Source organism: Botryllus schlosseri, chromosome 7 (genome assembly GCF_051294905.1).
Source record: "Botryllus schlosseri isolate E-star chromosome 7, Bs_hap1, whole genome shotgun sequence".
Classification (NCBI taxonomy): Eukaryota; Metazoa; Chordata; class Ascidiacea; order Stolidobranchia; family Styelidae; genus Botryllus; species Botryllus schlosseri.
The window spans coordinates 9227826-9243879 of record NC_137242.1 but is presented as its reverse complement, the minus strand read 5'-3'; the positions used below and the strand labels follow the sequence as shown (position 1 = coordinate 9243879).

Sequence of the window (16054 nt, the reverse complement as noted above, 5' to 3'; positions counted from 1 at the left end):
CCTCTTTTAGAGGATTTATTTGCACTCTTTTTTGACTTGTTTGAAAGTGTCCTCGGAGGACGCCCTTTTGTCCTATTTTTTGAGATTTTGTCCTCATTTTTGAGAATTTTAGTCATATTTATAGCCAAAATCGACTGAGATGCCGTAAACCAGCACCGAAGTGAAAGTGATCAAGTGATCGAAGTGGGAAAAATTTACTATTTCTTCAGAATTCTCCTCCGGTTTTGCAAGTCTGAAAATTCTGAAATAGCGTCCTCTTTTCAGATTTCCAGAATATGGTAACCCTAAGCTACATAAACACATCTCTCGATCTCGATCCTGCCCCGTATTTTCATATTTATCGTATTCACGTGACTAACGAATTCGGAAAGAGAATATAGTCAAATCCATTCCCCACTAGGCCTGCGCTACAGACAATTTGTTTGGTTAACCCCCTGTAGCGCAGGCCTAGTGGAGAGTGGATATGACTTCTCTTTCCGAATTCGTTAGTCCCGTGAATACGATAAATATGAAATAAACCCCTCTTCGCCTTGGTGGTAGATTCGTGGGACGCTAGTAGGCCTATGCGATGGCCAGCCAATATGAAAATTGGGAAGAAGCAAATATATAATTCACCGGAATGTTGCATCCAGGTACAGTGATGACGTAATGACCAATACTGTGGTCTAATTAAACAATATTTAACCAAACATATATGGACAATTGCTCGAATCTGACAATTACGAGAAATGATATTTTGGAGCCGTAATTATTCAGAGGTATTAGCTGTGGGCCTGATTGGGCCTATACTTATCCAGTATTGTCAGATGAATGATGGTGACACACAGACAGTGAAGGTGGTCGTTTTCATACGCGCTGTTTTTCAGCTACAGACAGCAACTCTATCCCAGGATAGAGTGATTTTGGCAACTATCAAGACATTGTGTCAGGGAATATATATTGAAAAATCATGCTTCAAAGTGCAATTCAATTCAGTTCAACTTATGTATATAGGAATTTATTATTTTAATTGTTAAATTGCGACTCATGTTTACTACAAGATATACGGTCAAATAATTAATCTGCTTAATTTCATAGAAAACGAGGTTAAAGATTTTTATTGTAGAAACGTCTCGGCATGATATCGAAAGGCTGCCTTTGGACGACTGTTCCATTATTTGCGATATCAGTGATCATCATCATCATAACGAGAAGGTCTAGTATGACGTCTTCGGAAGACCTGAGATAAACAGTTTTCAACAACACAGTATTTAAAGACGTGATTAAATACGGAAAAGTATACCTTCCGCTGTGTTGGGATATACAATCTTCGGGGTAATCGACGTATCTGTTCCACTCACATCTGTGACAAGATCCTGGAGCGGCGCCGGCAGATAGGATGTTGGCACCTCCGAGATCAGCTCCTAGGTGAGAGTCCATTAGAGATTCAGTTTCAACTAAATATACGACGAACCACTTCGAGGCTCCACGCTAACAGAGACGATACATCGTCTAATGTAAAAATTTACAGTATGGCCTACTCGTCAGGTTGTGTTTTTGTAATGATAATAATCCGAGTTTGTTGAATTTCAAGCCTTAACCCACAGTATGACCGTAAAAACCCTGTCCGCAATGACTATTATGTGATCTGGATCAGAGGTCTAAAATTCCAATGTTGCGAATGCAGGGCTGTATAAGTTGTAGCCAAGTCACAAGGATCCCTGTCCAAAGTCATTCTCACTTATAATTTTGACTCGAGTCAAGTCGAGACATATTCAATTCACCACTAAGTCAAGTCCGTGCCGTAGTGTTCAGACTCGAGTCGGAGTCCAAGTTAAACGGATTATAGTCTCGAGTTCAAATCATGTTCATGCTTTGGTGAAACTAGGGTTGCATTTAAAACAAAAATCAATTTAAAACAAACATGTTTGAAACAAGGCACTTGTTTAAAACATGTTTTATTTTAAGCCACGGCGTCACGAATATTCAATTGTGGCGTCATAGTGGATTGACATCGACAATTGAAAACATAGGGTAAATATAGCTCCTTTGACGAAATATCTACGTACTATATTGCTGTTGAACCAACTATTTTGAGGGTTCCAATCATCTCGTATCGTATACGTCTGCTATATCGAGTGTAATTGTCCGTAGGTTCATATAGCATGGTTTCTAGAAAGTCTTTACACAATCATGGCATAATTTTGCAACTTGAAAAAAAAACACAATTTTTTTAAAAAGGCCTTTGTTTAAAACATATTTTTAAACAAAGTGTTTTAAACAACCAATTGTTTTAAATGCAACCCTAGGTGAAGCGAATTCCTCTCCATAATATTTTCATTTGTCCCGATCAGAGATAGGCAGTAAAGAAAAGAAAAACTTTTAACTAGTGACTGTACTCAAGAAGGTTTTGCCTACTTACACAACTTCCTCAAGTAGTCATGATTTTAGATTACTTCAGTTGTCAGTTTTCGACAGAACTAGACTAGACCCAGTCGAGTCACTAAAAAATTGCAACTCGGGACATTACAACCCTGGGTGAAGGCTCATTTTCGAAGGTTGGTATATACTTTCCTAGCCGTAAGTTGACATGTACAAGTACTTCAACAGTAATTATGAAAAAGGAGGATATATAGGTACATCCAATTTGCTCGAATAGAAATACGAAGCGTACCTTTTTCAACAACCTCTATCACCATCATCATACCCCCATCGCTATCCAGAGGCAGGTGACAATGAATGAGCAGTGGTCCGGTGAATCTGTCAGCCTTCATGCGTAACTGTAAATGAAGATTATAACCCTTGTATTGTACACTCAAGCTTCCTTGTTTCACAAGAGCCCTATTATGTTCTCTCCTACTGGCTCCGTTCCACGCAACTAAGAAAATGCCACTTTGGGATTGTGCGAGCGATGGTGTGAGTTTTTAAGACTATAGTTACCACTTATATTCTGTTAATTGCAAAATACTATTTGTAATTCTCTAAAATGATTCAAAATTGCTAATATAGACTGACTCAAGTGTCGCATAACATGGAGTATTGTAGTCGCACCCTGGATAGGTTTTCCACATTCTACACAATGGAATATACGAGGATATATCCTTGAAAAATGACCCTATGTGATAAACCTAAAATCCGTATGGTAATGCCAGGGAAATCACACCAATGTAGAGTATATGACGAATCCCCCCAGTAGCTTAAACGGATGGTCCGATGGGTCGGTTCACGTTATACGTGTTCGGTTGTGCAGTGGTGGCCCTTAGGCCATATCTATTGTTCCATGCGTGCAAGGATAGACTACATCAAAACTAAGTTATACTACAGCATGCAGAGACGTGGTGAATGAAACATGGTGCGTATTACATCAGGGGTTCTTAAAGCGGCACCAGTGCGATCTATTAATTTGAATGTAATGTTTGTTGAACATCTTGCAAAAATTACTTTTCGCTCCTCGAGCAATTACCTGCAAATAGTTTGTACAGTGTACATTGTCCATATATCTGAGGTAATTCTGTTGTGGTTTTATATTCATGATATTTCGACTACATTGTTCATTTTACACTGGGCCACGATTCTTTATTTTGATTCCGTATTTACCGACTTGTAGCACGGCTTACCGGCACGCAGATTACATGACGAGGAGGAGTCTAGATAGGTAAACCTCCAACACTAAGGTAGGAATTCCGGAGTCGACCTAGCTCGGACTCGAACCCGCAACCAATTGGCGTTGCAGCTGTGGAACGTACCACTACGCTATCTCGCAGATAGGTCATTCTTTGTTGGGTACTACAGTCAATGTTTGCGATTGCGCATGTTATTTGTTCTCTATTTGATGATTTTAGAGGAATCAGTTTTCAATTCAACTGTCCTTATTTCTAGTTCGCTTTATCATTCTAATTGTCTCAATTAATCCTGATTATTTGATTACGGTTCTATCATTCTAATTGTCTGATTTTAAACCTGATTATTTGATTACTGTTCTAATTTCCTATTCGCTTGCCTATATATTTTCTTTGTTGCTGTTGCATTCTGCTCCTTTCCATCGAGCAACGGACGAGCAAGCAGTATTGCGAATCTCGCTTACGCATCTTCGTGTTTCACATTATGCCTCAATCAGTATGGAGCTCTTGGTTGTGGTAGATTAAATACAAGACTGATACGCAAGGTTTGCCTAGTCCACGGTAGCAGATTTTAGTGCAGCAGACAGGGTTCGACGCCTGCTAAATCGGCACTCATTTACAACGGAGTGTCGCGTCGAAACAGTCAATAAGCGAGACACTTTGAAAAGTCGGTGCACCAATATGGCTTGATAAAGAAAAAGTGACGACATTTCTATTACACGAATTGGTATGAATTCAATAAATGATTTGTCGGACATTGGTATATCTCTGGAAAACACCGTTGGGTACCAATTGTATACATTAGTGTGGGGTGTGCAATGAGCGGGTGCAGGAATATGATGCACAAGTATTTCGAGCCAAACCCTTGCGCATGAACGTCCGGCCAACATCATCATCATCATCATTGGTTTATTAGCAATTTTATCAGTTCAATACACCACAAAAAAATGCGATACAATGAAAAGACAGGAAGGTGTCGAAGCGACAAGGAGCAGTCTATGGAATCTGACACCCACCTTGGCCTACGACTTGGAAAAGTGCTGCTGTGCCAAAATGATCGGCGGCAATAAACCTTAAACCGTCGTTGGTTGGCCAAAGAACTGCATAGGTTACCGTTATATTTGATAGCGATGGAGAAAAGAATGTGTCGACCCATTCGCCTGCTTGATCGTAAGCGAGCGAATCAATTCCACCATTCACCCATCTGTCGTAATGTCCGACGAATTTCAACGGATCAGTGACGTTGAATGCTTTGGATGCCGCACCTTGCAAAGACATGAATTGATATGTTTTTTCTAAGTATGATTTACTTATATCATTCGAATGGTTATCTATACATAAGACAATCAACGCTTCCGGAAAAGGCCATATTGTACAATACTCTAATCAAATGCTCATGTACTTGCATCACTGAGAAATATATACCGCCTGACATTGACTGTGTGGCAGTGATAAATAGTTGCGAATACAATCGGGACACGGATGTGGACATTTCTAACCTTCTACGTAGTCCTTGTGCTGATAGTGACATAGCTTTCCGTCCTGGTCTCTCATTTCCCATATATGACTGGGGTCGGAACCGAACTTGTAATACGATACTGGTCCAGTATATGGCTGATAGCCGATAACCTATGACAATTGAATCAACGCAATGCAGATCAGATTCCACAAAAGAATCGATTATACCCACTTGCATATGGTTAATGTGAAAATGCATCGGATGAGAGAAGGTGTAGTATGAACTAAGCATTTGCACTTCAACTACAGAGTCGACCTCCACTTTAAATCTGATAAGAAAGAATAGGAACGTAATTCGATATTGCATATTCATTGTGATTTAAAGTGTAGGTCTGATTAAGGTAAATCAAGATTTGTAATTAGTGTTTTATATCTCAGTAACAAAAAACCTATTGAAAACTGTACGTGGTACAAGTAAGGAAGTGAAATTTCTAGTCTACAATAGCTAAGAACATTCAAAGAGGTATAAGCAGGTAATAGCCTCATTGTACCGCCAATCTGCTATGCTCGTACGACGATTGCGGATTGTGGTTCAAATCAATCATATTCAGCGCCAATTCGCAATTGCGGTACAACCCACGAGAGAGCCATACTTCCTAAAAATTTGGAAATCTTATTTCATGACAGTGGCAAGGGAAGTTTAAATGAAAATCGGAAAATATTTCCTATTCCGGCGATTCCTGGTTATCAAGACCCGGTCATGATATCAAAAGATTGCATACTGATTTTTGGCATAAAATCTAACTGTTACAGCGAACCGTTAGTACCCCTCAAGGCCCTGCCGCCACTCATCCTAGTCGCACTCTACCAAGTTGGAGCAGTGGTCCTAGAACATCCGAGCAGGTAAACGCTTATTCGTCAGCTGTAACGAAGTTAGTATAGCCTACTCGAACATGTAGTGTAAAATAAATGCTTGAAATGGCATGCGAGATCACTGCCAAAGACAGTTTATGCTATTCTACCTGTAATTTGTGTGTGTTGTCCATTTCTCTCTGTTTAGAGTAATATCTCCTCCAATCTCTATAGATATATACTGATCAGGAACGACATCCCTCAAATCATCCAGGTAAGACGGCAGTGAAGGTAGCGTCTTCGGAAAATCCATCGATGAAACGTTGCGTGTTTCCGTTACATCGATCGTCGCTAATACTAGTGTCCTTCTGAGGAGACCGCCGAATGACAAAAAACCTTCCTCCTTCGCCTCCGAGAATATCTGTTGGGAAATATATGTATCAATATATTTAGTGGAAGTATATCGCTTACCATATATATAAAGTAGATTCCAGACTCCTTACACTACACTAGATTACATATTCGCAGATGGCGATAAAGTGCATATATAACGGCCCAGTGGATACTGTTATAGCAAATGAATATGATATAAGTATACTTGAAAGAGGTACGATGGAACTTTGTTATAACAAACTGTCAGCCTACGTATTTCCATTTATACGTTACTTTTTTGACATAATTCCAACATTACTCACTCATACACCTGTAATTAGAGGAAACTCTACAGAGAGTTATGTTTGAAGTGGTGCAAAGGAATATAGTGGGAATAAGGTAAATTTGTGACCTTGAATGTGCCAGTGGAGGTACACTTTATGAGCCAGTCTAATCGGTTCCCTGGATGCAAGACAGATTGCCCCAACCTCGGCTCTTTCACGCGGTCAAAATATACGCCGTCTCGCGCAATTTCTCGGATATCACACGGAGCGATTTGTCCGTCGTCGTCTACTACTCTGAGCTCGAGCGGTGATACAAATCCTACGTGAAGGAACCTGATGAATGATTTACAGTTTATCACTATTATTAAATCCAGTTAAGTACTTACTCGGTCTTGGGAATTATGCATCAGGACATTATTAAGTCATCGTATTTCAGATTTTCAGCAGAGGACTCCATATGTTTATCCCCATCCTAATTTGTTAGATAACTTATGAAGCTCCGTTAAACAAATGACAAGCCGTCGAAAATGGAATTGCGACACCATAACACGCAATATTACACTTGCGCGTTAAAAGTAGGGAGTGATTTTGCGGCACCCAAGCTTTTGTTTTGGGTCGTAAATCTTGACGATTCACTATAGTCAACTATAGATTCGCTATGCAACGCGGCATCCATGATTTCCATAATAATCGAAGACTATAATCTGCAGCGAATCGACGTGAGTTATATATTATACGATTTGCCTTTATAAAAGTGACTACGCTCCTATTTTATTGTCTCATTCACAGATATTACTTGTTGATGGCATTGGAAGTGTACTATATTTTGGCGGCGGCATATTTATTATGTAATAGGTCTGTACTATAAGCAAGCGTACATACCGAAATCTTGTCATCTGATCTTTCTCCAGGGTAATTACAGGCTTTAATTGTCCATTTACAGCGAATTCACTCAAACTCCCTGCCAACCAATTCTCCAATTCGAAAGGCAACCTGAATTGATCGACAGAGATCATTTGTGATATGATAGAATTAACTTTCCAGTGATAATTTTCTTTTATATATTGGACTATCCTCCAACTTTGCCAACATCTATCAATGTTTCGTGCCGGTGATGGGGCGAATGACTGGCAGATTCTGCTTGGTGATGTCATAATGTATGGTAATTCCAAATTCATTACATTTCCGTAATGTATCCCGTCTATAAAATTCTCGAGGGACAAACTAGTATTTTGAAGCGCAATGAATCATCACAGTCTCATTGCGAGGTTCCGAATAGAATGACTTATACTGCCATGATCCCAAAGAGTAGTGTTGGGTAAACCGGGCTGGCCGGGAAATCAGTCTCAGGGGTTCAAGCGATCAATCCGGTACGAGTATCGCAGATATTAAAAATGAAGAAATGTGACGGACTTTGTTGCCAAAATGATATGAGGGTGGCATTTACCACTTTGGATACGTAACTTTGTCTAGATATATTGTTAACGAACGACGGAAACTCAGTGTCAATGCTTGGCTGTTTCATAGCGCTTTTATTGATCGGAATGATGCCGATTTATGGGGTTTCTAGACGAAATTTCAGTGTACATTTTCTGAATCAGCATGACAAAAACATGAATTAGGACCAATTTTATTCATATCCTTTATGGGTATTGGATATAACCATCTAAAAGATTACAGAAATAGGTACATAATATCTTTTCAACCACGCCGGTTCGATGAATGCACCTATGGCGATTGTGGGGGCTGGTCAGAGGTGGTTAAAGCAGTCAATAAAGCTACTCAAGTAGAAGTAGAAGTAGCGACGAAAAAATTTACGCAAGTACGAGTAGAAGCACTTCTTCCATAAGCAACCTGAAACTACTTGAAGTAGAAGTAGAATTGACTGACTTCAAATCTACTCAAGTAAGTAAGTAGTTGAGAAAACGATCGTAATTCGTTCACATAGATCAGGGGTTCTCAAAGGGTGGGCCACAAGAGCATTCGAGGTGGGCCACAGAGCTATTTGGAATATTCTAGAAATAATGTAAGTTTAGTAATATTTGTTTTGTTAATCGCTAAAAAATAAATTCATATTAGTTGATCATACGTAGGCTACATAAAGCTTTTCATCCGACCCTGATGAGATGCAGTAGTACGTATGGAGTCAGCATTTCAAGTCGAAAATATGGGAGGCAGAAACGGCGGCTTTTCCACTGGCTATGACAACCTACGGCTAACAGCAACTAATTTTGCGTATATAATACCCGGAAGGTAATACTGAAGTAACCAAGTATTCCGGCAGGGTCATAACGTCGTATGTCGTTGAATGGGGTGTGCGATAAACTCGGAATGAAGTGTAATTGATGTATAGATGTCGTATTATTTTAAGTTAAAAATGGCCATAATTGCAAATTATTAGCAACTTCTGGTGAAGGTATACTGCACACCGCAACGAATAGTAATGGATTGAGGATTCAGCGGAGCGCATTAATATTTGGAGTCTGTTTAAAATGTCATGCGTGGAAACCAATGTACATAATGTAAGAGTCACATGAATTGATAGTATCACTGGATTGAATATTCCGACATTGCATCTTCAGTTGGTTCAGTGCGTGACATACAATGTACACTTGTACAGCATGCATAATAAGAAAAACTTTCTCCACTCCCCTTTAGTACCCCATTCACCAATGAATTGTTTGAAGCTGGACCAGAATGATTATACTATTCCTCTCAATAGTGGAACTAAAATCCCAATCACACAGTGTATGCGGGAATTCGATCATTGTGTTTCGCGAAGCGAAGGGAGCAGCGGACGAACATAAAATACTCAGAAGTGTTAGCATATGATCTACCAGAGCCGTAACTGCTGCACCCAAACCCTCAACTGGGGGAGCTAGAAGGGGCCCAAGATTATTTCGTTGGTGGTTTGTTGGAAGCTATGCATTCAACATGGAAATTTTCTTCGCGCGATTTTATGGCCTCGCATGTTTATATTTTAATTTCATCAGTAAATAAAGAGAAAAATGCGCATATTTTAGAGAAACAGTAATATCGGCGCCGTCGATTACCACGAATTGAACAGTGTTATGGCTTGAAGATTAGAGGTGGGCCACAGCACATTTTCAAACCGGAAAATGGGCCACGGCCAAGAAAGGGCTGAGAACCCCTGACATAGATTGTCAAAAGGTGCAAATTGAGCTATGCGAAAGGTGCCGAGCTTGATTTATATTGATGCATACCAGGAGGTATCCAATTATCGACAGCATAAGCATTCGTCCGCATCATGGAATGAAAATGATAGTATTGATATGGAAATGCGATACTAATACTCTGTTTACTCGAATAGCACGTTTTAGAAAATATCATGGCATGGCGACCTCCCCCATATTATAAGGCCTGTAGTTTAATCGAAGAGCAATACAGAGAAGTTGTATAGGATACGGTGTAAACACTTTGCGCGATTAGTAAACGTTAGTAAAAAATATGCCGGATCGTAAAAATGCCATTTTGTGTAGCTTTATTTCCAGAAATCAAAGGCATTACTACGCTTGCTTTTAGACTTCAACATGTATGTTATCCAGACAAAAGAACTGATATTAATTATAACTCAAAGTATATGATACTGGGAGTTGAAAGTGAAATATGAATATTACTTCTAAATGCGGAGCATGCATTTCATGTCTTTAGTCCAGAAAGTTTTGAAGGTTGGTACGCTAAAACAGCTCTAAAACTAAAAATAAGTTAGAGTCCACTTTTCCAGATTAGGATACGCCATGGACTGCTAGATTACGACGTGATAAGTAAATGCTAGATTGCGAAACTTCAGTTTATAACGTTATGATGAACTATAATATCATATACTATGATGAAATATTTGATATGGCGAAAGGCGACAATGCGGTGTGAACGGAACTACGCAACCCGCTATCTAAATTATATTCACCGATAGTATCGTGAAATACTGCTGGCCACTCCGTATCCACTGCGCGCGAAGCGCGACGAAAATTCTGGGCTTTACTCAAATTTAATGAAAATCAAATGTTGATGCTCCGTGAAAACAGCCCCGAAATTCCTCAGGCTATCTTCACGTTTGGAGGATTAAACTACTTCTACTTGACAAACTGAAAATAGCGAAAAGTAAGTAAGTAGATCACAAAATATCACGAAGTAGAAGTAGCGGAAATCAGATATACTTGAGTAAGTACCAGAATTAGAGGAAAACTACTTGAGTACTTCGAAAAAGTAGAAGTACTTCGTTACTGACCACCTCTGGGGCTGGTGATACGAAACACTCAGCTCGAAGACGATATAAATTTTTACGACATAAGGTTTATCCTAGTTTTGTGTTTTCCTTATTGCTAATGGTGCAGCAGATGATAGTGAGTTGTATTTGGAGGAATTGTGATCACGGTCACGGATGATAAGATTTCTGGAAATATCCGTTATTATTACACCTATGACCAACCAAGGTGTTTTTGCGATCGGGAACCGTTGAACTATAGAGATTCAGCTACCAAACATGAAGGTGAACCGAACGTCCGTACCATCCCTCTTCAATATCAATTTGACCAACGATAAGTTACAAACGAACCTCGTTGAATAATAGTAAAACATGGGTTGCGAATGGCACACCATATAATAGGGACCGTCTACCTACAAACGCAGGAGGGCAATACGACTAGAAAATTTCAAATGCAAGTTTAATTGTTCGTTATAAGACATATACGATGAACGTGAAAATGTGGAGCAGCGTTAACCCAATAAAATCTGAGGCCTACCTCAGGTAGTCGTCAACGACCCTCTGTTGGGCAATAACGCTCGCCATCAGAAGCATTGGCGAAACTACCAGCGAAATATCATGTTCACAGTTTTCCGGACAGGACACAGCATTCAATGCAGACTCCATTTTGTTCGGGTCGTCTTCTACGATAAGCATCCCGGCCATTCCACTGAGAAGCTATTGAAGATATCGTCTTAGATTTGCAGTAACGATCTATGTATATTGCGAAAACTCCGTATACATATATGCTTCCAATGCTGTTCAAGTGGGCTACACTTTAAAAGCCATCCACAATTGACATCGCTCGTTTCACGTTCGGTGTAAAAAGTAATCAAACCTATTTCAGTACTTCGTAAAAGTAGAAGTGGTTCGTTAGTGACCAGTGACCATATCTGCTTGATTAGTTTGTGATACACACATCACCGTAGACGTAGATATATCTTACTTGTAGTGTAGTAGACTCATGGTGGTGCGGATGGTACCAGTAGCTTCCGGGTGCATGGTCATCGATGATTTTGAAAGAGTATTGATAAGATTCTCCAGGTTTAACCGAAACGAATGCATTGTCCTGCGGCTCCTGGTGTTGAATTTAGTTATATATATATATATATCTTTCATCCATGAGTTATTAATATATGAAGACAGATACCAAAGGACTAATGTGTAATCCGTGTGTATGTAAGTTCGTTGTGTTCTGGATATCCTCTGTTTCGGAAATGTGTGTACCTGTTTCCAAATCGTTGATCTGTTTGAAAAAATATGGAATTTAACAGTGAGGTATATTGAGTAGAATTTATGTTCATATTACGTACGGAAACGGACTCACCAAAGTAACATTAACTGTGTCGCCTGGCTTAACTCTCCACGTGTGTGAACACGTCAAATTGTTGTATGTCCTACGTACTAACCGAAGCCAATCGAAATCGTAAAATCCAGTTTGCACCCGCAGTACCACATTCAAATGTCCACCCTCTGACACCAATTCCGGACAATGTTGTAGAGGTTGACTACCTAGAAATAAATTTGATATTGTCACTACATTGTCAAAGTTCAGCATAGAAGGAACCGTGTAAATCACTACTGCTTGCTGACAGATCGAACTGCTACATCGACCTCCATATTCACCTATCAAAGGACACGGGTGGGTCTCGTTGCACGACGTTCCAGTAGTTTCCGCCCGCGACATGTGCGAATGGAATACTGCAACCACCAAAATATATTGCAGCATTTTAAGAATATCTATGCTTGAGATATGAAGGGATTCGTCATAATGTATTCATTATAACATATATAACTGTAGGGATAACCAGGAGTAATTATCTAGCAATTAGGTGTCGCGTGATTCGTCCGCTATAAATTTAGATTGGGCGTCACCTCTTCTGAGAAGGCTATAGTCTGGTTTGATGTTCGCACGATGTTGATTCGTTGAGTTGGAACGATGTAGTTACGTTCTGTTATGTGTGGTCGCTAGTCACTAACTTGTGTTTCTTTTCTATCATACTGACTTGTCTCTCTATTTATCTCCAACCGCAGGCGACCAATATTTTAAAACCGAATTTCACGACCCTGTTTCATTTGCTGAATTTGGACATTCCTTTGCTGCGTCGTTTATTGCAATACATATCATTTCTACCATCATCTGCGGATCATCCGAGTCAATCGTGGAATTTGAGTTCAATTCAAAAAGTGGTTTCAATAACTGTTCTTAGTTAGAAGCAGTTATAGACAATATAGCATATATACGATGCCTTGTACAATTGTGTACCACAAGATCTACGTACCCTATTATATTACTGATTACACTATTCATATTGAAATGAACCCGGATATTTTAGGCTGATAATCGTGAGGGTAAGGGTCAGCAACTACTAGAGAGTTGGAAACAGCATTGTGGGCTATTTCAACAATCGTATCTCAAAATGAGACGTCACCGGCATGAAATTTCGAATAATCGGGGAGAAGAGATCGCATAAGCTCAATGTACCATTGTTAGATGATATATGGTGTACACCAGTGGTTCTTGAACTTGTTTACTGAAGCGCCCCTTTCGAAAATTGCCTGGGTTTGTCGCTCCCACGTCATATTTGTAGGACGGTACTAAAACAAGGGGTGAGAGTTCGAAGTCCGGTCGGTCTTTTCGGGCTGGAACTTCGCGATTGGAGATAGCTTGAATTGCTCGCGAGGACCACTCGACCTATTAACGCTATGATAATTGTATATGCTATATTCGGGACCAAATCAAGGTAGTTATAACAACCATCGGGTACGGGCTCATATCATCGGGTCGATTAACTTTAACAGGAATGTATTCCAAATAAAGCAATCCATATTATAAAACGTTCATGTAAGGATGCGGGTCACAGCACTAAACAGTACAATCCTTTATGATAAGATGAAGAAATATTCATAAGATTTAATTTTGTAGCTCTCAAATACAAATATGCTATATTTAGTTAATTATTTGGACCGAAAAGCTTCATAGCATCTTCAAAGTACAAAGGGCTCTCACTCTCTAAAGTGGTACAGTGCCTCTTCGATTTCGACACGCCGTTCACTGCGAGATAAAATACCTATAGTTCGAAACATTTAGTGGAAAATGACCCGAGGTAGCGTGGTGGTAGTTTTTTAACGAGGAATTGGCGATCTAAAACTATTGTGTTGTATTGAGTATATATGATACGAAGAACTTTACGACAAGCAACAGAACGTTTCGAGTTGAGTATTTAGTATAGCCGAAGCCCAATATGTTTTGGTTAGCTACACTTCTAATACAGATCAACCCAGAGACGTTACCGTTTATTGCTGCAATGGAAATATGTTGCACACATTGTTGGCATATATTTCGTGCGTATATCGCGACGAAAAATTTCGAAATGTGACAGATTTTGTCGAATGCTAATTTGCAATGAGAACTCGTGGATAAATAGAACTTTTGATCTAATCTATAATCATATGTCCCTACTGCGACGCCATTTATATTCAGCGCCCCCACACCGTCCCCTGAGTCCAGTGCTCCCATATCGCCGCTGAGACAACTCGAATCGCCCCTGGAGGGGGGGCTGGCAACAAGGTCAAGAAACACCGGTATACACAAACTCCTTCTGTTGAAAAAGATTCCGTCGGCGTATTTTGATAAAAGTCGACTCCAACTCACCGAAATGAACGTGTGAACAGCCTCCCCCGACAACGCGAAATCGGCCGTCTCAATAATTTTTCGCACAAGCAAGATTATTTTACAAATGTTTACCCATGGCAGAATTTATGGCCTTTGCCTGTTCTGAATCAAGCTTCTGGGGATGAATCAAGGATGAGCTTTTCTCACTTAGATTAGCTCGATATTTGCCCTGCCTTTTCGCTAAAGTGGTTCGAAAAACCAACCCCAAACCAGTGGCGGCTTTATATATATCATACGCACAAGCTCGTTAACACCAGAACAGCTTATCTGACCTTTGTATTATCGCCATTTGTTAGCAAGCGATCTCCCACATAGGCTGTTATGCATTTGTACATGAAATGGGTTGATTGAAATCTTGCGAATCGTTATAGTATGGTGGGCCAGTGCGCATATCGGTGGCACTGATTCACGGATTGGGATTCACTGATTGGGATTCACGGATTTCGCGGACTCGCAAATTGATAGCACAATCGGACTCGTTACATATTAATATATATATTGATTTACCATCGAGTTCTAATCATAGTGTGCAAAAGTGGAGTTTATGACGTTTTTATATATATCCTACACACAAGCTCATTAACACTAGGATGCCTATCCGACTTTTGTATTATCGCATTAACATATGTAAATTAATGATAGCTAGGTAAATTTGGAATAACTTAAAACGCGTCCCATTTCGCAGGCGACGCGCAACACTACGTTTACGGTATCGATGTTCACCGCTCTGGAAATTTTACTGTTTTAATGCTGTAGTGTATATGGAGTCTTAACTCACTCCAATAGGATCTCTTTATGAAACAAAGTCTTTCCAAATTTGATTGAAGGGAACATTTTAAAGGTCGATAGGGGTTTTAAGCCGTGCGGAATGAATTGGAGGTGGGTAATTAAGAAAAAAGAGTTGGGAACCACTGGCATATGGGAACGTGAAATCTAGAAATGTGCAAACGTGGTAACGATAAACGGGTATTGTAGGTACAACGAAGCAAAGTTACCAGGGGCGGGCAGCATAGGCAGTTTCCGCAGCCAGTTTCCGTTCTTACATGGTAATGTGGCATGCGGCCACAGTCTGCCACAACACGCACTACTTTCTTGCTGTAAGTCAAATTATAGTGATTATAGGTTATTCTGTAGTTCTTTATGTAGGCTACTTTGATTCTTTGTTTTATTGATGTTTCCACAAGGCGAAGTGGTGTCGAAAACAGGGCTTTGGAGCAGCCGTAAATTTAAACTGTTCCGGCTCCGGAGCTCTCTTCTATCATACATTAGCTCCGGCTCCAGCTCCGGAGCCGCATTATTACTACTGCTCCGGCTCCAGCTCCGGCTCCGGCTCTGAAATTATCGAATTGGCCTATCTATATCAGGAGTGGCCAACCCGCGGGCCAAATGTGGCCCGCGAGAGGTTTTGCGTGGCCCGCGAGGTAATCTCCTATTATATTATCGAAAATGAATTGCTCAGATTGTGAACTTGCAATGCCAACCAAAAATCACAATTCTGGCTGCGACACTTGGGATATTGATGACTAAAATATCAGTTCCGACGCATTGG

At 40.1% G+C, this 16054-nt stretch overlaps 1 protein-coding gene across 2 annotated transcripts; it reads right to left on the bottom strand.

The window, feature by feature from the left end:
- Positions 1–920: 920 nt before the first annotated feature.
- LOC145443116 (multicopper oxidase mco-like) lies at positions 921–15692 on the bottom strand. Of its 2 annotated transcripts, XM_080321113.1 has the most exons (14): positions 12456–14353; positions 12157–12341; positions 11980–12075; positions 11776–11907; positions 11329–11507; positions 7448–7558; positions 6694–6898; positions 6080–6330; positions 5290–5386; positions 5099–5228; positions 4713–4864; positions 2654–2759; positions 1283–1403; positions 921–1219 (listed from the first exon to the last, which is right to left on the bottom strand). In XM_080321113.1, exons 1-14 carry the CDS (start codon positions 12556–12558, stop codon positions 1087–1089), a joined length of 2001 nt encoding a protein of 666 aa, XP_080177239.1. In that variant the 5' UTR covers positions 12559–14353; the 3' UTR covers positions 921–1086. The 2 variants fall into 2 exon arrangements, with proteins under 2 accessions (XP_080177239.1, XP_080177240.1); XM_080321114.1 differs by lacking the exon at positions 921–1219 and having other exon boundaries at positions 1353–1491; positions 12456–15692.
- Between the last annotated feature and the right edge of the window lie 362 nt (positions 15693–16054).

Coding starts and splice junctions, on each gene's coding strand:
- LOC145443116 (XM_080321113.1), bottom strand. CDS start 12,558: ATGCTGCAATATATTTTGGTGGTTGCAGTATTCCATTCGCACATGTCG. Junction 12,342..12,455: donor CCACCCGTGTCCTTTGATAG/GTGAATATGGAG, acceptor ATTTATTTCTAG/GTAGTCAACCTCTACAACAT. Junction 6,899..7,447: donor GATCAGATGACAAGATTTCG/GTATGTACGCTT, acceptor ATCATTCATCAG/GTTCCTTCACGTAGGATTTG.